Here is a 22,391-nt window from a genome sequence, read left to right on the forward strand (position 1 = left end):
TCATGATTGGGTAGTATCCCAACTTCCTTTTACCATGCAATCTGGTCAGCTACCTTTTAATATTTTTGGCAGTTACAAAAGGAAGAAAATGGATCAAAACAGCATACTGGATGTAACAGTAAAAAAGAGGCCTAAGTGATACCATTGCCTATTAATATTGAATACAAATAATTAAAATTGTAGGAGAGATGTTGTTCCAAAGAAATGTTGCTTATTCAGGGAAACAATACAGACAACATAAGAACAGATCGGGGTTAAGCAGTACTTACTATAAATTATTGCGATACTTAATTTTAAAAAGAACCGGGAAATGCCAACCCACCGATCAAGCAATATGCTGGAACCCACTAGCAACAATACCTCAACTGGTCAATCAGCACTCAACATAACTTGTCAGGGGAAAAGGTCTGTCTGGTGGGCAGTACAGCTTCCTCATATTTTGTGCATGTGTTAATCCATTAAGAATGAAATTCATAGGAGATTATCTAGAAAGCAACCCGCATTCCCTGAAAACTGCATAAGAATGCAAAAAAATGTCTACTGGTCCATATGTGTGTGTTAATTCATAGGGGATCATCTAGAAAGTAATCCAATAATCCCTGAAAATTGCGTAAGAATCAGGATAAAAATTTCTGCATGCGCATGTGCATATGTTAATTCAGAGAGGATTATCTACAAAGAAATCTGCATAATACCTGAAAATGTCATAAGAAACTGATACTTTTTTCGGTGCATGCACATGCGCATCTCGTAATTCATAGGGGATCATCTAGAATGTTATCTGCATAACCCCTGAAAATTTCATAATAATCTGGGAATTTTTTGTGTGCATATGCATCCCCATAATTCATAGGGGATCATCTAGAAAGAAAACTGCATAATAACTGAAAATTTCATAATAATTGGGGAATTTTTTGTGTACATACACATGCAAATATGTTAATTCATAGGGGATTATCTCAAAAATAACCAGCATAAACCCTGAAGATTGCACATGAATCTGACAATTTTTTGTGTGCTTGCACATGCGCATATGTTAATTCATAGGGAATCATCTAGAAATTAACCCACATAATCCCTAAAAATTGCATTAAGAATCTGACAATTTTGTGTGTGCATGCACATGTGCATATGTTAATTCATAGGGGATCATCTAGAAAGTAACCCGTATAAACCCTGAAGATGGCTCATGAATCTGAAAATTTTGTGTGTGCATGCACATGCGCATATGTTAATTCATAGGGGATAAGAAAAAAATTCTGCATGCACGTGCGCATATGCTAATGCATAGCGATCATCTAGAAAGCAGTCTGCATAATACCTAAAAATTGCATAATAATCTGACATTTGGTTTCAAAGATATAGCTGTGCACATGATTTCACGTTTATGCGTGCCCATGGGCAAATGTTAATCCGTTTGAAATAAAATTCATAGGGTGATCATCTGCAAAGCAATCGGATAATCCCTGAAAATTTCGTAAAAATTAGTCTCATGGTTTTTCGAGTTTTACCGGTTAAAAGACATTGATCACAGGTAGACAGTTCAAAACGGTCTGAAACGCAAAATGCGAGTGGAAATTTTGATTTTGCAACTTCCCGCATGAACTCCTGCAGTCCGGATTGAAAACAGCCGAGCAGATCGTACGAAATACAAAAAACACAAAGTGACTTGCGCGATTAGAGCAAGCAAACTCATCACGCGGCATCGCATCATCGCAGTGTAAACGGGTCGCGAACGAAAGCCTAATTTTTTTTGCCATCTCAGCTACTATTTGCACCACATCGCATCGTTCGGCTCAGCTAAGCTTCGGGGTGAACTGTGAAAGCTCCCTTATCTATCACACTGAAAACGACTAGGTACGACTGCAATTAAAAATAATTTTGTCTAAACCTTCCTCGTTGCACATTGAAGTGAGTGCATCATCTAGTCGGCCGATACCTGATCTAAACAGTTGGATCGGCTGCCGATTCCTATTGAAAAGCTGGCTAAGTCGGTACTTATTCGGTACGGTGTACTGCATGCGCACACTTGCCGACTATCGAGGAACTGGTCTATAGTCTAAGATGTCCATAAGCTCATTGTCAAGGTACATTTGAAAAATAAGTTGAGAAACCGATTTGCCCAATCAAGCCATTGCTTAAGCGATGAGCCTTCTTTACCAATCCTGCATATAAAATTGAATTTAAAAAGATATAAGACGTACCGAAGGAGGTTTGCAAATGATCTCCTCGTCGGCGGCAGGCTTTGTGATGCGTTTAAGCCAGTTGTTGTCACCATTTTTTCTCAAAGCGGCCAACCTGCAAAAGAAAAATTATACGTTTTTGAAGCCATCGGCAGACTGTTACGTTTTTAATGGAATTCTATTAGCAGAGGGTGCATTGCATTTTGATCATACAACGGAATGACCTGACAAGGCTAAGGTTTCCTTCTCCCTCACCCTCTTTCGTTTTCTTTCCTTCTATTAACTATTTTACATCTATCTTTCTGCTGACATTATCTTGTTCTGCTCATATCTCTCTTTCACTCACTCAATCACCTACTCATTCTTTCTCTATCAATGCCGTATAATTTGTTGACCGACCTTTCGGCGATGGTGGTCTTTGGCAGGTCGTCCACCTCGTCCCGGGGGATCGGCTGAGTGGCGCATCGCCGCAAAGCCGTCACTTCACCCAGCATAGACCCAGCCGAGCTGTTACTCTTCTTCAGCCCGGAATTCCTAGAAAAGAAAATCATCATTATCAACAAACTGCGTGGTGGAAATTATAAATAACAAAAAAAATAAGTTGGCAATTGTCTACCGGATTCATTATGATACAGTCCAATTATATTAGTTTCATGCAATTAAGAAATTGTTTTGAAATTTTGTGGCGAAATGCGACAGGTCGTGAACAAACTAAACAAGCGAGGCTTGACTGAGACATAATCCATGTAAAAACATAACCATGTTTTTAATAGCTTTATATTGAAAGAAAGGCTGTCGTAAGGATAAAGGGCTACCAAATTCCACCAATCGCGGTCAAGCGTGAATGAAATATCTTACACGGCCTACTTTTTTGAGACTATTTTTGAAACATTATTCATGCTGTGTTTGAAATGATAAGGACAAAATAGATAACAAAGTTTGTTGTTGTTTTAAGGTTCATTTTAATCGCGAATTTTAAGTTGACACTGGAAGGTAAAGGTCCCCGTGATCCAGCAGCCCTGCATTCAACCCAAGATACTTACCAATGGGCTTTTTTTCAAAAACGCCAACCCCCAGGGTTGATATGGCCTCTGCTATTGCGAACCCTCGCTATAAACCGCGCCCACTTTTATGTGATTGGACAAAACACCACATAAATTTGTCTATCAAAAATATTATTGTGATACAACTTTGATTCAACGACGGAGAACTATGTTACGTTACTGGGTGAGCTCTTCTGTGGCATAGGAATGCACACTATCAATGAGCACCTCGGAAAGAAGGGCAGAGAGAAAATCAGGGAACAATGGAACTCACTCATTGGGCATAAACAATCCATTAACATCCTAACCAACTTTGGAAAGAAAGAGGTAACAGAAGATATTAAAGTAAGCAATTTTTGGAAGTGCATCAAAGGAAGCTGGAATAAGCTTCGAATCGTAACAAGATTAAGACACTGCAGATTGTAAGGGCACCTGAAGAAGATTGGTATAACATAACACGGCAAATGCAGATTCTGCACAGAAACAGAGAAGACACTGACACACCTACTAAACGGTGGCACTACACTTGCAGGAGGAAGTATTTTGGGATGTGAAACGTAACCATAGAGGAAATTCAACCATTGAAACCGGACATACCGCTCATGATTTCTTAAGGACTAGGATATGAATGGCAGATACAATAGCTCTAAAAGGGTGTAGTATTTTAATAATGTATAATTATATTGGACTTTGATCCCAGAGGTAGTCACTCCCCGATTTGCTGACCCTAGGGTCTATACCTCAGTAGAGTACAGCTACCCCGTTATGCGGCGTGTCTAGTATCCCCTTAAACCAGATGGCCAGGAGAGAGTCGCTTCCCTACCAACAGGGGCTTTCGACAAGTTAGGTCATTTTAACTCCAACGCATGCAAAACATAATCTAGTTTAAAACTAACTTCTATAATACAGTCACACAAATAAATACATTCACACTTATGTACATTGCACTCATTCTGATTATTCAGTGGAGTACTTGATCTTTCTCCATTGACCTACACACAATATTAATAGAAGAAACAAAAGGATGAAAGGATACAGGAAAAAACCTAGAAACCTAACAGAATTCTTAACAGGACACTGCAGACTAAATGGGGTTCTGAAGAAAATTGTTGTAACGCAACGCTGCACGTGCAGATTCTGAAAGGAAGCAGAGGAGACACCAACGCACTTACTAACAAACTGTGGTGCTACCTTGTTCAGGAATTGTTTTGGGACATACAACGTAACCGCAGAAGAGATTGAAACCGGGCCTACTAATAAAGTTCCTTGACGGACTAGGACTTACAGGTGTGCTTTAAGCACAGAACGGGGGATTCAATAGCTCTTAAATGGCGCAGTATAATATACTCGACTAATACATCTATGTATTGTGCGATGGACCTACCAGCCTAATCCCTATCGCCAGTTCATACATCATTGGACACAACATCTCATAAAAACTAAGCCAGACTGCTTTGACACTGGACAAACATTAACGGAATCATTTTGATGTTGGTAGATAATTGTTTTTTTGACGTCATTATACAAGTGACGTACAACCAACAAATACAATTAGCCAACCTTTAGCCCCGCCCACTTTTACGTCATTGACTGGCAACCTTAGCCCAGTTTTAGTGTATATTTACTAATAAGTTGAAAATTTCCTCCTCCAGTGTACCTTAGGCGGAAATGTTGTTCATACTTGTGTTTATTCTGGCTGACGAGGGTGGCGTTTTGGTTTATTCAGACACAAGAGGCCCCATCCACGGAATCTTAAGAGATCTGTCGATTTACAAAAATAACTTTAACTACGAGCCCTTCCGCTTAAAGACGGTGGATAAGGAGGCGTATTTCTGGATGCACGTGTAACGAGGGGGCACAGGTGCATTACGGTACGCCACTTGTCATGTCATACGAGGCAGAAATTCAAATTATACAGAAAATAAGATAGTAAGGATGATTGCTTTTATCCTGCCAGAATCACACGGAAGAACTGTTAATTTTTTCAAAGGGGAAAATTACACGAAATCTGGAGCGATTTCGACGTCGCGAGTCGAGCACAGCTCTGCCCCCTGGGTTTTCAGAACGAACAAAGGAAGGACAGGTTTGGAAAAAAAAATTGGTTGAGATAGTTCATGGCAATTTCAGTGAATGCGTCGTTAGAGGATGTGCACGTGTTTTGCTCTTTCGTTCGCCCAGTTCAACAGTGTTCTGTTCGATATTCGAATGCCCTTTGTGGCACTAGTCGATTCTGGGATAGACAAGGGTTAATCGGGGCTAAAAACAAGAAAGAGGAGTATTTTTGACGCAAGTTAACCATGATGTCGAATAATCTTAATAATAATGTTCCATTGTTGATTGACCATCGTTTGGCTGCTAAACAGATAAATGTCAAACATAGCTGACAGAAGCCTTTATGGATCGTACTATCTTCTTCTTTTTTTGCGAGATTTGAAAATTACCAATTGCTTCGAGATCGGAGATTATTTAGGGTATACACTTTCACTTGGACCGGGTTTTGCAAGCTTCATTCCAGCAGGTGAAGAAAAAAAACGGCCAAGAGGAAAACCCCGTTCCGATCCGGTAGAACCGATTTCTTCGCGGCTCCGATGAAAGTTCATCGGGTTTTCTTTGACTATCGGAAAGCCTATTATCAACCCGAGCACGACACGCTTGTTCTCTTTGCTATAAATAAGTGTTAATTAGAAGGGAACAAAAAATATAACTGTTTAATGACTGGCGCCGACGAGCGAATTACACCTACCGTGTCCAGTCGGAGGACTTTCATCAATCCGTCGACAAAAGTTTAAACTTGTACCTTCCCTTCGAGAAGAATACCAGTAAAATTTCGTTTTTGTCAAACGATTCGATATTTGGCAGAGCTTGGATTTTATTGCTTTTCACTTTAACCAAAGGAACTTTTATATTGGCTAATCACTTTTTTAATTTAATTTAATTTTTTTTCCGAGGGTTCGCAACAGCAGAGGTCATATCAACCCTCGGGGCGCCGGTGTTTTTGAAAAAAAGTCCATTTGTATGTTGGGTTCGAATGCAGGGCCGCTGGATTCGAACCCGGGACCTTACAGTGATGAGCGCCGTGTCAACGCCTAAACCGTTGCGGCCACCGACGCCCCCAATCACTTTTTTTAATATCGTCAATGTACTTATTTTCTTTCTTAGAGAAAGATAGATAGATAGATAGAGAGAGAGATAAAAAAAAGAGAGAGAGTGAGAGGGTCGTGGACGTTTCTTACACTTAACGTGAGTTGTACATTTTACATCTTTACGATTTATTTTAGAAATAGAAACAAGAAAAAATAAAGTTTTACACAGTTTTTACTAAATAGTGCACAATAAAACAATTTTTGTTTATACATTTATAAGACAATATGTATCTATTTAAGAAATCAATGAATAACAATCAAACGAAAAAAAAAAGAAAGATAAACAATAAAAAAAACTTTAACAAGAATTTTGGGTAGTTAGACGAGACTTTAAATTAATTAAGCCATTATTTTTTAATTTTCGTTATTATTATAGTTATTCAGAGAATGCAAAAACCCATAATATAAAACATATTATTAACTAATTTATGATTCTATGATTTTATGATGATTTTAATTATTTTCCATGAGATGTTTTAAATATTTTCTTATTAAAGTACGAAAACTGCTCTCAGAGGAAATACTATTTGGAACATTATTATACAGCTTTATGCTGGTAATTAATAATGTTTTGTCTTAAATTTGTAATTTTTCCCGTATATTTAACAAATAGATAGTTCGGTTGCTTAGAGTGTATAATTTTAAACATTGTTGATAAGTTGGTCTTTTTTTATCGTTATCTTAACATATTTATTCTTCTGTATTTATCTCAAATAATACTATCGTACTTTAGTCTTAATATGTGTCTAACACATGCATTTTGTGCTGTTTGTATCAGACAAATCAGAAATTATAGATGTACTTTATTGCAAATGAGATATTGAGAGTGAGAGTGAGAATGAGAGGGAGAGAGAGAGAGAGAGAGAGAGAGAGAGAGAGAGAGAGAGAGAGAGAAAGAAAAAGAGAGAGAGATAAAGAGAATCTAGAGAGTGAGAGAGAGAGAGAGAAAAAGAGAGAGAGAAAGAGAGAAAGAGAGAGAGAGAGAGAGAGAGAGAGAGAAAAAGAGAATCTAGAGAGTGAGTGAGAGAGAGAAGCGGGGGTCATCATCAGGGCAAAATAATGCCAACAAATTGACGTATTTAAGTTTTTTCTTCTTTTCTTTACAGAAGATCTCAAATTTCCTGTTCGACCGATTCAGTCCCAACATTACCAAGGACTGTAAAAAAACTTAAACATGTCAAGCTGTAGACTTATTTACGATTGTTTTGTCATGATGATGTCCTTAAAAAAGGTCGAAAGCTTGGCAGTAGCAACTAAATTTGCTTTCTTCTTCAAGACCGTATCTTGTTCCAGAGAGTTCCTAAGTAAAAACGTGGTCGATACTTCCAATACTGAAAACTGAAACTTTATATGGTAACAAACGTGACCATTTTAAGTCATACTGTACAACTTTATGGACCTATAATCCATAAACAGTTTAATAAATTGGCAATGTTGGGACTGAGTTTATCTTCAAGAAAATTTCAGATAGCATGTAAAAACTTAAATATGTCAATCTGTCGAGGTTGTTTTGCTCTGATGATGACCTTAAAATAGGTCGAAAGCTTAACAGTAGCAACTAAATGTTCTATACTCTTCAAGATCATACCTCGATCCAGAATGTTCCAAAAGTGGTCGATACTTCTAATATCGAAAATCGAAATAATACATTTTAATCGACCAGTTTGCCGATGAAAGTCGATATAAGTGTCTCGATGTCATCAAGACGAGCCAGCTTAACCCCGCATAGGCATCAGGCAAAATATTAAAGTTAATGGACAATTGACCAAAACTAAACGTTTTTCAAACGTGCCTGATAAGGAGCAAAAACCTATCAATAAGCCGCGCTTGCTTTCAAGACGGTTCATAAATGATGAGCAAGCTTAAACACACCCACATTAACGTTGCTGGAAAAAATGGCCGATATTGACCTGACCGAACTTTCGACCATTTTGATGGTGACAATATACCAACCATATTCGTATATTTTCACGTCATTTGACAGCTAAACAACCTTCTAACTACATGTCCTTTTTTAAATCGAACACGTGACCAACTTATAAATAGTTTTTAAAAACCTCTGATTAAAATAGTCTGGTGGAACGAAAATCAATAGCAAAAGTTTATTATGCTGCATTATCTCGACTTGGATTAACTCGTAAGCAAAAACAGTAATGACTGACATGGAAGCTTAGTCGAAATATTGTAAAAATGGATCAGTGACGGCCAGATTGGGACAATCGGGATCGAACTCAGGGTTTAACGCACCCGAGTTCAACGTAACACAATATTTCACCAGGCTCGGTTCGAATCTTCCCGAGCACCGTAACAAATTGCATAAAACCACCGTGTAACGAAATTTTATACAATTTATTGCGCAACATATTAATATCAGCCAAGGCCGGCGCGCGCGTATTCCGTTTCTCACTGTTGCTCAACCGAAATATGACCGAAGTACCGGGTTAGTTCACGTTTATTGTCCTGTGAGAAGCACGAGCGCTTTTGTTTTTATTTACAATTTCTCGATTAATTAGCCAGTGTTACGATGTGGGAAACGGACTCGATGGCGAAGACCAGTTTTGACCGTTACCCTCGGCCAGAAAGTGAAATTACGGAGTAGTAACGTAGTAACTACGAAAAACCAGACAGAATTTATTTTTATATCAAAAACTGATCGACACCTTGCAACCAAAAATGTCGACCCTGGTAGGCCAATTTTAACTTAGCTGTCAGATGGCTGTACTGGCTTGTATGCACCACATTTTGGATTTAAAAATACATGTTTTCATGTAGCTTATTTTTTCTATTTGAGATCAATTCGGGCCTGGAAAGGTGTGAGGCTCTTTCTTTTGTGACAATAGCCTCCAGGAAGAGCACAGCTTTTTGTGTGACGAGGGTTCGCAACGGCAGAGCTTATATCAACTCTCGAGGTGCCGGTGTTTTTGAAAAAAAAAAAAAAATTGTAAGTATGTAAGTATGTCAGGTTGGAATGCAGGGCCGCTGGATTCGAACCCGAGACCTTTAACTTACAGTGATTAGCGCCATATCAACGCCTAAGCCGTTGCGGCCACCAACGCCCTCTACTTATTTTTATAGCAAAAAAAAAAAAAAACTGATCAACACCTTGCAACCAGAAATGTCGACCCTGGTAGGCCAATTTTAACTTGTCAGATGGCTGTACTCTTACTGATATGAATCACATTTTGGATTTAAAAATACATGTTCTCATGTAGCTTATTTTTTCTATTTGAGATCAATTCGGGCCAGGAATAGCACAGTTTTTTGTGTGACGAGGGTTCGCAACAGCAGAGCTTATATCAATTTTCGAGGTGCCGGTGTTTTTGAAAAAAAAATCCATTTGTAAGTATGTAAGTATGTCGGGTTGGAATGCAGGGCCGCGGGCCGCTGGATTCGAACCTGGGACCTTTATCTTACAGTGATGAGCCACCGACGCCCCTACTTATCTTTATAGCAATAAAAAACTGATCAACACCCTGCAACTAGAAATGTCGACCATGGTAAGCCAATTTTAACTTGTTAGATGGCTGTACTCTTACTGATATGAATCACATTTTGGATTTAAAAATTCATGTTTTCATGGAGCTTATCTTCTCTATGTGAGATCAATTCGGGCCTGGAAAGGTGTAAGGCTCCTTCTTTTGTCCCAATAGCCTCCAGGAAGGGCATAGGTTTTACTTATTTTTGCAACAAACAAACTGATCGACACCTTGCAACCAAAAATGTCGAACCTGGCAGGCCAATTTTGTCAGATGGCTATACATGTGCATCACATTTTGGATTTAAAAATACATGTTTTCATGGAGCTTATAATCTATGTGAGATCAAGGCCTTGAAAGGTGTACGACCCCCTCTTTTGTGACAATAGCCCCCTTAACGTACTCTGAATCTCTTCTGTGGGAAACCTCGACCCCTCCTCTAGTAGCGATTTATCCCGGACATTTGCCCGACAATTTCTTTAAAAATGGACTCGTATACTGGAACATCTCTAACTGCGAATGTGATACCAAGACCTTGGCTCCAATAGATAGCAGCTTTGGTAACGGGGTAAACGCTGGTGAGCTTAACAAATCCAACTTGGAAGAGGTCAGTTTGGTCTAAACATCGACAAACCTGATTACTGAGAGATAACCAGGTTGGACTATTTAACCAATTCCTATATCAAAACATCCCATGCACAATCATCAGCTCTGACAATATCAGACAATTTGATCAGCCTAAATGCTGAGAAAAAATCATCAAAGGACGAACTACCAACTTAACTTCTACTTATAGACGTCAGTGGACATTTAACCAACCAGGCAACCACGCCTGTTTAGCCATGAGACTAATCGGGATAAAAGAGGCGGCAAGAGCCTTCTGCACCTCGTCCTAAGTAGATCTATTGTGTTCAGACATCACTAAAATCTTTTTAGTGCAAATAAACATTCAACAAGACAGCCCTCGCGTCATTGAACAATTGACTAACCAGATTAGCCAGGCCCACATTGACTCAATCCAACATTTTTTCTTCTAACGGTTAAGCGCTGGTCGCTTAAAAATATCAAGATTTCTACACCGGTCAAACACCCGTTTAAAACAGCTTGACGTTCTTTACCCAAAAACGGCCGTGTAATATTTTTCAACACTATGCGAAGAAGTCCTGCAGAGGGGCTTGACCAAGCAAAGTTATTACATAACCAAAATCTATTACGTAAAGTTAAAGTGTCTAAGATGAATAAATTCGACTGGAAATTGAAGCCCTGTTATCAGGATGAAAGAAGAACCAGGAAAATCACAAAACTGAACTGATCAACCATTATTTTTGATTCGACCCTGTGACTTTTTTCACTCGATATTCTATTTAGTTTCTGCTCTTGTGTGCATCTAGTGATTTTTTTTTTGTCGTGACACAGTAGTTCTGTCAACAAGAGATAAGATTAGCTCGGCACAGGTTGAAATTCGTTTTGCATCGTGAGAGGACGAACGCGTTGTCAATCAGCAAGAGTAGCACGTCACTTTTTATCAACAATTCAGAGATAAAACTTTATATATAAATAGTATGAACAATTTTTTAAATACGTATCAAGAAAACCCAGTCAGCGAGACGTTGAAAATACTAGATAGTGGACGTATTACCAGACCAGGAATTGCAAGTTGCTGTTTGTATAGGCGTTAATTTATATTTTGCATCAAATCTGCGAAGGGCATCGCGCTTTAGACCGAAAGCAAAGAGATCAAGCCGTAGACAAAGTACAAATAAATTTACTGACTTACCGGGAAAGAAATTCCAATTTAATCCAAATATTCACAGGAGCACAATTTTATTTTAAATTTTTTCCCCTCGGTTTATCTCGTTTTTTACACAATGACAGACGTACGTACGAAACGAGAGCCGGGTTGGAACTGTTGAGTGTTTACTCCAGTCCGGGACTAGTGGGAACGCAGCGGACACCGTTCGAAGTGGGGTGACCCGCGCCCCACTACAGACGGAAAGTCCGTGCTTTACTGCTTGACAAACAAATCCGGGGCTTTGAAACCTGAAACTTGTGCTCCAGTTTCAGATCATCCTGATCGGCTGAGTTTCCTTTTCGGGACTTTCAGAAAAGTGTCGACTTTTAGCCGCCTTCGGCGGCGAGTTTTACAACACGATGAATCAATGTTGATGATGGTTGGTGTTGGTTGGAATGATTAAGGAATGTTGGAGGTGGTTTGGAATGCTTAATAGTAAAGCCAAGTTGGAAATAATAAGGAATGTTTCGAGACGATTATGGATAGTTGGAGATTATTCGGCATGGTTGGATATGGTTAGTTCAGAAAGGCTGTATATGGGCTATGACTGATCAAAAATGGTTCAACGTGGTATTTACAGGAAAGCAGGGGAAAATTAGATTTAGTCAAGAAAGTACTGATGGTGAATGCTGTTACAAATAATAAAAAATGTTTCGACATGGTTACAAATCGTAAGAGGCTTGAGATGGTTAGTTCAGGCATTGTTAGAGATTATTAGGAATGGTTGGATATGGTTAGTTCAGAAAAGCTGTTTTTGGTTAGGACTGATCAAAGATGGTTTAACGTGGTTATATTACTTACTTCTGAAACAACATGGAATGTTTGGGTTAGTTAAAAATGTGATGAAGGTGAACGCTGTGCAAATAATAAAAAATGTTTCGACAGGGTTACGAACCGTAAGAGGTTTGAGATGGTCAAGAATGATAGTATATGGTATGGTACTATGGTGGTATGGTAAAGAGGGTTTGAGCTCCCCAGGTACTGCTGGCTTATTGTACCTTCCTAGTTCCCTAGTTCAGTGAAATAAACTCAATCCTTCTTCTTAGAAGTATCAGGTCATTGACTGTCGCCGCTACAATTTGATTCCGAAAGTTTTTTCCGTATGTTAGGTTAAATCCTCATTGAGCTGTTGCTTCGCATTCGAAGATGATACGAGTGGCTGTTTCCTCCTCCTCATTACATAATCTGCAAATGGGATCATCGCTGTATATGCCCATGTTGTGTAGATGTTTTCTCAGATGCCAGTGACCTGTTAGTAGTCCTACCACTCCTCTGAGTTTGGCCCTCTCCAATTGCAGCAGTGCTTTTGCCATTCTTGGTGAGGGTTGTTTCATCATAAGTTTACTATGTCTAGCACCGCTAGAGTTTATCCACTTCTCCTTTTGTTTTGTTTGGATCCATTCTGCGATGGAGGATTCTATATTTGTTTTTGTTATCCCAAGAATAGGTTCGGGGCCTATGTATGGTCTTGCAGATCCTCCTCTGGCCGGTCTGTGCTTTCTCGTTACCCAAAATTCCCCTGCGTCCTGGCACCCAAGATATCATCAGGTTGTTGTGTTTCCCCAGGTTTTGGAGATTTTGGATGCATTCACTAACTAATTTTGATGTGATTCTTTTACATGCTAATGCTTTAATGGCTGCTTGGCTATCTGATCTGGCTATCTTTATAGTCTCAATCCTTCTTCTTACAAGTATCAGGTCACTGACTGTTGCTGCTACAATTTCATTTACTAGATTTGTTTCGTATGTTAGGTTAAATCTCCATTGAGCTGTTGTTTTGCATTCGAAGATGGGTCATCGTTGTATATGCCCATGTTGTGTAGATGTTTTCTCAGATGCCAGTGACCGGTTTGTAGTACTATCACTCCTCTGGGTCTAGCCCTCTCCAATTGCAGCAGTGATTTTGCCATTCTTGGTGAGAGTTGTTTCATCATAAGTTCACTGTGACTAGCGCCGCTAGAACGTATCCACTTCTCCTTTTGTTTTGTTTGGATCCATTCTGCGAGGAGGAATCTATATTTGTTTTTATTATCCCAAGTATAGGTTCGCGGCCTATGTATGGTCTTGCCAGTGAGTCTACTTTCTCGTTACCCAAAATTCTTCTGTGCCCTGATACCCAAGATATCATCAGGTTGTTGTGTTTCCCCAGGTTTTGGAGATTTTGGACTGACTAATTTTGATGTGATTTTTTTACATGCTAATGCTTTAATGGCTGCTTGGCTATCAGAACTTATAAGGATGCCAGTATAACCTTTTTTAAGATTTTCCAGTGTACACGCTTTGATGGCATGCATTCCTGCTTGAAAGACCGAAGTCTCCAATGAGTTTGATTGCTCATGTTTTGGGTTTGTACAGAAAATGTCCGATCCGATTCCTTCGTAAGTTTTGGAGCCATCTGGATAGTATATGGATATACAGTTGTGATTATACACGTTTCGACAGAGTTAGATATGGTTAGTAGAGATGGTGTAGATGGTTTGATGTGGTTACATATGGTTCTAATGATTAAGAATGCTTAGGGAGAGTATATCACAATAATTATATTTACACGTCTATAAAAAGTCGAAACGCTTTTGAGAACAAAACAGCGAAACTGGGCGGACTAGGAAGATAGAAAACTAGTGCCGCTCATCATCCCGCAGGCCTCAACAATCTCACAACTATTTGAACTATTTAAAAAAAAGGGTAAAAATAGAAAAGGCGTTGCAGTCAGAGCGATAAGGCGTTCCATGTCGCATCTGTACTTTTTTTAACTGAAAATAAAATTGAAGACTTGACTGATTAGACTCGAGCTGGGATCGTTTAAAAAAAGCAAAAACCATGCTTTGAGAAGTCCTTGGACTTTTGTTCCGAAGTGATGGCATCACCTCCTTTCCCCGGTTGGTGAGTCTATTCGATATTTTGTCGAACTCAAGTCAATTTCATATCGGCAGCTTTCACCACTTTTTGTATTAAATGCATAGTTTCACGAGAAAACGTTGCCTCCGGTCACCAATAGGTCAAAAAGTCGATTGTGAAAGCTCTCTTCCCCCCGGGACGTACACGAACCTCACGAAACGCGAAAATTCCGATTTGAAAATCTATGAAAGTGTAACTAAACCGAACTGGAGAGAGAACACGATCGCCCGATTCTTTTGGAGTTTCCTATTCTTTTTCCTTCTCACTTACACTCTCTCCTTCCCTCTCACTCTTCTCAATCTTTCGTTAAATCCTGGCGTTTTGCTACCTCGAAAAAGTACTAGGGGGGCTTTTCTGGGATTAGTGCCTCTAACGGTCTGCCAGACGGAAACTTTAGAAATGGACGTTTTGACCTGGTATGTCAACATGGATTTCTGCCGTCGGGTGCCTGTGCGCGCATACGTGTCTAATTTCGCTCTAACATTTCATGTTTCCAAGGCTTTTTATTCTACCCATGGACCAATTGAGAACAGATTCTTTCATTGTACGAGGGCAATTCAATTGAACGCTTCGTATATTCGTAAAAGGCCACCTCGATCTGATCCTCACAGTCGTGAAATTTCGAGAATGGTATTTACATGGGGCCGCCTGGTATCGTTATGTCTCCTATAGAAAAGTATTTTTTGTACTCAGCCAATAAAACAGGTTTTCAATAAATTGAAAGGTGCGTTATTTCTTTCCAATCCCAAGGTAAAATGAACAAAACAAGGAAACGAGAATATGTATGTCGTATTTTTCGACCTTCAGGCAATAAGAATTCACTATTTCGAATTTCAAACATTTATAACAAGAAACTGAAGTATCAGCAAATCCCAAATATACCAAAAAACGCAAAAAAAGTACTTGATAATATCGAGTTTATCGCTGAAAATGTTGGGAGAACAACAAAGGTTGTTCCTCCCCTCAAGACATTTAATTTTATATGAAAATATGTATCTTAACACTACATAAAGTATTATCCAAATGGCAATAATTTTTTTTATAAATCGTTGAAAATATGCGATGCTGAATGACTGAATATCGATCAATAGTAAAGATCAATATCGATTAAGTATTGTCTTTATACAAAATCTATTTATAAACTTAAATTTAATTCAATTTAAATTTTTGCCTATAAAATAGGAGTGACTATAGACTAACTATAGACAGTTTGAACAGTACTTTAATTAATTTCCCTTTAATTAACTTCGTTCAGCCAACAACTTTCCAAATTTTACAATTTTTAATTCTTCTTTTTTTTCATTCTGCAGTCAATATGCAGACATGTTAAATCCTAAATTGTTATGTATAATTTAAGTTAAATTATCTTTCATTACTTCTATGACAATTTACATAAAAAGTATTCAACTTGCACTTCTGCACGTGTATGTATGTATATATTTCCATATTTAACTTTATTCTAATTAATTATTCTTTTTATCTATGGTTTTTGGTTGAGATGAAAAATTAATGTGACGAGCGGGATTCGAACCCACGACTTTCGGCTATCGAAGACACGATAGCTCAAGTGGTTAGAGCAGAGGCGTATTGAGCTGAAGGTCGTGGGTTCGAATCCCGCTCGTGACGCTAATTTTTTAATTCAACCAAAAACCTTAGATAAAAAGAATAATTAATTGGACTAATTAATATGGTTAATTATAACCACTGAGAAAGTATGGATTAATTTAACTTTATACAATTTCTAATTACAATTTTTACTAATATAATTAATCTAAATTGGAAAGAACGCACTGGATTTCTGCCCTCCATTCAGAAATACCCGAAAGACGGATGGTATCTCTCTTCCGGTGGTCATACCAAAAAATATTTTTGTTTGTTATCTCCTGAGCTGTAATTTTCGTGTAACAGTGAGTTGGGAGTTTTAGGGTTTTGTGTAAATATTTAAAATGGGGCTTTAACGTGTGCAGAAATAAAGGTTCACACGGGTTTCTGTATATAGCATGTAATTTGGAGTACAAGAAAGCAAGACAAACAACTGCTTCATGAAGTACCTTAACGATTTTGCCATTTGGTCATCGGGTTGAAAACCCCGAACTTGGAAAATAAAGGGAACATACTCTATCATCCCTCGCGAGTTGTTGAAATACCCAAACCCCAGAGACAAAATGAACCCAATGAGTGACCCAATGGCGGTTCAGCATGAGTTCACCGACTCATAGATCATCACCCAGCATCAAATCCACCTTTATATCTGTAATAACCATTTTCATCAATAGCAGAAAAAAATCAAGAGTGAAAATGGACCCAATGAGTGACCCAATGGCGGTTCAGCATGAGTTCACCGCCTCATAGATCATCGCCCAGCATCAAATCCTCCACCTTTATATCTACAATAACCATTCTCATCAATAGCAGAGGAAAACAATCAAGAGTGAAAATGGACCCAATAAGTGACCCAATGGCGGTTGAGCATGAGTTCAACGACTCATAGATCATCGCCAAGCATCAAATCCACCTTTATATCTATAATAACCATTCTCATCAATAGCAGACGAAAAAAATCAAGAGTGAAAATGGACCCAATAAGTGACCCAATGGCGGTTCAGCATGAGTTCACCGACTCATAGATCATCACCCAGCATCAAATCCACCTTTATATCTATAATAACCATTCCCATCAATAATATCGAGATTCCAGTATCGAAAGGCATAATAAGATTATCGGTCGAAAATAGAATAATCTTCGTTTTTTAAACGTGGTTATTTTAAAAACATGCCGAATGTTTGGTTTTACGATGAACGAAAACAATCGGGCTTTTATAAATTCACGTTTTCGAAGCCTTACGAGCTTCTTCAGAATATCTGGGGGATCCAGAAATGATTATATTCGTTTCTTAGCCCAGGTTTCGATAATGCATTCAATGCGACTACCGTTCGTCAAAAACCCAAAGATCCATCATAATAGGTCGACTTTCAATCGTCATCCCGAGTACTGAGACTCGGGAAACGCAATTTCGATAATTGTATCAATCCGAATATCGCAAAGGTTGAAATAAACAGCTCGGTGTCAATATTTGTTATGTAAAAAATTTCCACCAGAAATCTAGAAGAACACAATCAGAAAGGAAATATTGTTTAGCGATAATATAGAAATTGTTATCCCTAATCCAATGTTGTAATGTTTTGAATGTTATTAAAATAAAAATTTACAGCAAAGACTTATCTCTCTATATTTTTTTTTTTGTTATTAAGTGCAAATAGTTTTTTCTTTTGTAATACCAAGGCGACTTGGAATGTTGCAATTGTGGGAGTGCCCGGAATGAAGGAATCCATGCTATTATCTAATGCCAGTGGATAACTAGCTTAATTTATAATATAAGAACCATGATGAACCAGATATTTTCAATGTTGGACATCAGGCATATCCACTTTATAGAACCAGAACGCACTAGAATAAGCAGTTATATTTTTTCTTCTTTTTTCTGAGCAACCTTGCTTAATACGAGGGGGGAAACAATGTCGGGACGGATATTTTTAAACAACGGAAGCCGGAGCCAGAAAAAGTACGATTGTAATTGACCGAAGAGGGGCAGAAAATCTTCTTAAAGATCGGATTTTCGAATCGATTGATTCATCAGAAGAATATAACAAAGGGCCAAACATTTACAGGTCATCAATCGAGACGATATTTAGGCAAAAGATTTGATAAACAAAAGAAGTAGGACAAAAAAAGAGTTGATAAACACCTTACTAGAGCAAGTAAACTTTCTTCTGATTTTTGAGATTTCCGTGAGTTCTAAATCGAATTTCGGATGATCTGGATTTTTGATTTTTGAGAGGTCTTGGCTCTTAGGAACGTAAAATGTCGAGGAACGTAGGTTCCTAAGTATGAACTGCAGATAAATTTCACTAATTATTTCAATTAATTATTCTTTTAATGTAAGGTCTTGGTTGAGATGAAAAAGTTAGTGTCACAAGCGGTATTCGAACCCACGACCTTCGGCTATCGAAGTCACGATAGATCAAGTGGTTAGACCGTCAGCGTACTGAGCCGAAGGTCGTGGGTTCGAATCCCGCTTTTGACTCTTAACTTTTTCATCTCAACCAAGACCTTACATAAAAATAATAATTAATTGAAATTATATTGATAGTTAATCTTGATAAATCGCATATTTATAAAAGTTCTATATTTTAGTACTAGTAGCAGAATTACCGAAAAATTCGATATAACAAATATCGAAATTTTACATCGTAGCGGTAACTCGATTAAATATCGATACAACAATTCGCAGCCAAATCAACAACTAATTTCGATACCAAAAATAATTGTATTAAAAAAATCGATATTTCAAACTATAACCGTATCGCCACGGATTGATTAATATCACTCAGAAAAATATTGAAATTTTATATCGTAACAATTATCGATCATACCCCGCGATTATGAACGCCACGAATATCGATTGGAAAAGAGTCTACTTTTATATCAAATATCGATAAACAAATTATTGTTTCATAAAAGATCAGTACTATACAATGAAAGCGTATCGTCTACAAACATCGTTCTGTCAAATGTCGATTCTATGAATACAGATCGATAATCGATTGAATATCGTATCCCTAGTGCCGAGAAATATCGATATAACAAATTGTTTCATAAAACATCGGTATTATACGACGAAAGCGTATCGTGTACAAATATCGTCCTGTCAAATGTCGATATTTCAATAGAAATTATCGATTCTATGAATACAGATCGATAATCGATTGAATATCGTACCCCTATTGACGAGAAATATCGATATAAAAAATATTGTTTTATAAAAGATCGGTACTATACGACGAAAGCGTATCGTCTACAAATATCGTCCTGTAAAATGTCGATATTTCATTAGAAATGATCGATTCTATGAATACAGATCGATAATCGATTGAATATCGTATCCCTATTGCCATGAAATATCGATATAACAAATATTGTTTAATAAAATTATCGATCCCTAACATCCAAGGCTAACAGTTATTGATTGAACGAATATTGTCCAGCAAAATATCGATTTGTACACTGACAGGCGAAAAAAATCCCACCCAATTGATTTTTTTTTCATTTTCTCAATAAAAGAAATTTCTGCCCTTAATTTGTTTATGCTACGTTTTAAATTGGGAATATTAATATGAACATACCTAATCCTTAATACAAAACAAGGATAAAAGATTTTTCAATGTTTACTTTTTATGGAATTTAAAATGTTTATTCAGTCTCGTATGAATTCTGAAGCAATAAACTCTTTGTTTGCTTAATTTCAATTTTTAAATTTAAAAATGCCACTTAGTGCTGAGGATGTTGTGCATGATGTGGCACTTATTGATGATGGACGCTCCATCAAGTATGCGGCTGTTACCATCGGAGTTTCCTACAAAACACTGCGAGACGCCGTTAGACGTTTTCGAGAAACTTGGTCCTACCATAGAAGGTCCGGTTCTGGTCGCCCTAGGGTAACAGAACCAAAGGATGACCGTTTTTTGACTTTGAGAATTTTGCGAAACCGGCATCTTATTGTTGTTCAAGCGATTCATCAGCTCCAGGAAGTTGGAGGTGTCCAAATTTCTGAACGCACTGCTCGAACAAGATCAAATCAGTATGGACTGATGGATTTTCGCCCCGAAAGAGGGCCAAAATTGACCAGAACACCAGAGTTGCACGGCTCGCATTTGCTCGAAAACACAGCCATTGGTCTTTAGAGGATTCTGGAAGAGTCTTCTGTACTTTTTACAGATGAGTGTAGATTTGCTCTACGATCTCCAGATAGGCGTGAAAGAGAGTGGAGAAGGAACCACCATCGAACATTTATGAGATAACCTCAAAAGACGAATAAGACGTTCATCACTCCACGATCTTGAAATGCCTCTTCGTGAAGAATGGACTAACCTCCAGCAAAGAGACATTTCCAGACTGGTAAAGTATGCCGAGGCACCATCCAGGTGTAATTAAGGCAAGAGGAGGAAATACGCGACATTGAAATGTTAATTTAAAATTTTATAAACAAATTTTCTCTCTCCGTCTTTTTTGTCATTTTTCATTTTCCTTAGCAATTCAAACTTTTTAAAAACTTTTTTAGACAAGGCTCAATTAAACGTTATAAAACGTGAAACATTGATTAATATATAAAAGTATAAAAAAAATCAAGATATATTACAAGTGGGTAGAATTTTTAGCCTATCAGTGTATATCGAAAATTTATTGTTCAGTAAATATTTATTATTTATTTAATTTTATATTATTTAAAGTTGGTAAATATTCTATGGCGGGGGGGATGTCTTGTAAGAAAATTCAGCCACCGTCTTAATTAAGTAGCTTTTAAAAAATCTATGATAATTTTATACTTATGGAAAATAGGGATAAAAATACTGATAGTGATCAAGCAAGAATAAAATCGTATAATACTGTTTTGATGTACAAGTATGTGTGATGTTCGAAGTACGTTCAGACAATAGTCAAACGAAGTAAGAAAAAAAGTCAGTGTGGCTCGAAATTTCAATCCCCTGTTATTTTCTTTCGAAATTACGTTATCTGTTCCTCTTCCCTTCCTGGGATTTTAAATTGCATGGCCACGGGTCACGTTCCAGAGTCTCGATTATCCCGGACCTAAGTCTTTTGACTTGCTTTCGTCAACAAACGAGTCCTCTTAAGTCGAATTCAGCCTTTTCAGCCAAGTTTTCAACGTCACGGCTGTTTTACAATTGGACATAGTTTAATGAGGCTGTAACGACGGCAAACGGCGAGCAACGGACAAAGGCTTTTTAGGCACGACGCTCCCACGGCTGAACGGTTATCGCGTCAGGGTAGAAATGGAATCCTTCAGCTCTCTTCTAAAAAGATGCGAGGAAGACCACTTTGTGCATTTTTATTTCCACTGGTCAAGGAAGAAAGTAAATGCTGGAGAAAGCCAGCGCATTTGACAACTGTACTCAAATCCAAATATCTATTTAAACCGGGAATTCTAACTTCTTTAATCCTATACAGATTGATGAAAGTTTCGGAAATATCAACACCCGGACACTGCAGCCGGCTGTGCTTCGATCATCCATGCGCTTGAAAAGCATCAAAAAGCCAATGGCCGAGTGAAAAGCATAAAAAAGAGTTAAAAATTATTCCAAAAAACTATTCCGATCACCAATTTTGAATTTAAGTCCCTACACTCTACAATCCGTCAATTTACCTTGTGAACGACATTTCATTCTCCCTTGAGCAGAAGCAGTGTTGTCCGGGTGTATCCCTTGATACTGCTCAAGCTTTTGACAGGGATTGGCACCCGGGCCTCCTGTGGAAGCTGACGCGCATCCTACCCAGTACCTATTAGGTAACCTCCTAAAATCGAACCTGTCTGGCCGTTACGTCAAAGTTAGTCATGGCAGATATCCTCTATATATCCTATCCAAGCTGGCGTCCCGCAAAGGAGCATTCTTGGACCTCTCCTTTATACGATATCTCTGCATAAAGGTCCATCTATAGAAACCTTCGAAACCATTTGCAGTGCCTCAACGTTTGGTCCAAAAAGAGGAAAATTAAAATAAATCAAACGAAGGGCCAATGCGTTAACTTATCATTCAGACATGAAGAACACCACCACATATTTATTTTAACGGGATTTCACTAAACCCTATCGAACACGTACGTTGCATGGGACTGTACCTGGACGAAAAATTCCAATTAAATGTCCTGAGAAGAATAGTTAATCCTCCATGTTATGTATCAAACCTAACCCTACACCGACCCTTTGTTCCAAAAGAAGCGAAGCGTAATACAAAATCAATCCCTTTCCAGACCGTCATCTCAGTTCCACTACCAACCCAGG

The 22,391-nt window shown here is 38.1% G+C and overlaps 1 protein-coding gene across 11 annotated transcripts in view; it reads right to left on the reverse strand.

Moving 5' to 3' along the window:
- Positions 1 to 22,391, reverse strand: part of LOC106663075 (supervillin-like) — a 107,462-nt gene that overhangs the window by 14,361 nt on the left and 70,710 nt on the right. For all 11 annotated transcript variants that reach the window (XM_014387631.2, XM_024228266.1, XM_024228263.1 and 8 more), the window contains 2 exons: positions 2,583 to 2,717; positions 2,205 to 2,298 (listed from right to left, as the gene is read on the reverse strand). In XM_014387631.2, the coding sequence (XP_014243117.1) occupies positions 2,205 to 2,298; positions 2,583 to 2,717 (229 nt within the window). The remainder of the gene's footprint in view (positions 1 to 2,204; positions 2,299 to 2,582; positions 2,718 to 22,391) is intronic.

This window comes from Cimex lectularius, unplaced genomic scaffold (assembly GCF_000648675.2).
Source record: "Cimex lectularius strain Harlan isolate CLEC.00 unplaced genomic scaffold, Clec_2.1 scaffold265, whole genome shotgun sequence".
In the NCBI taxonomy this organism is placed as follows: Eukaryota; Metazoa; Arthropoda; class Insecta; order Hemiptera; family Cimicidae; genus Cimex; species Cimex lectularius.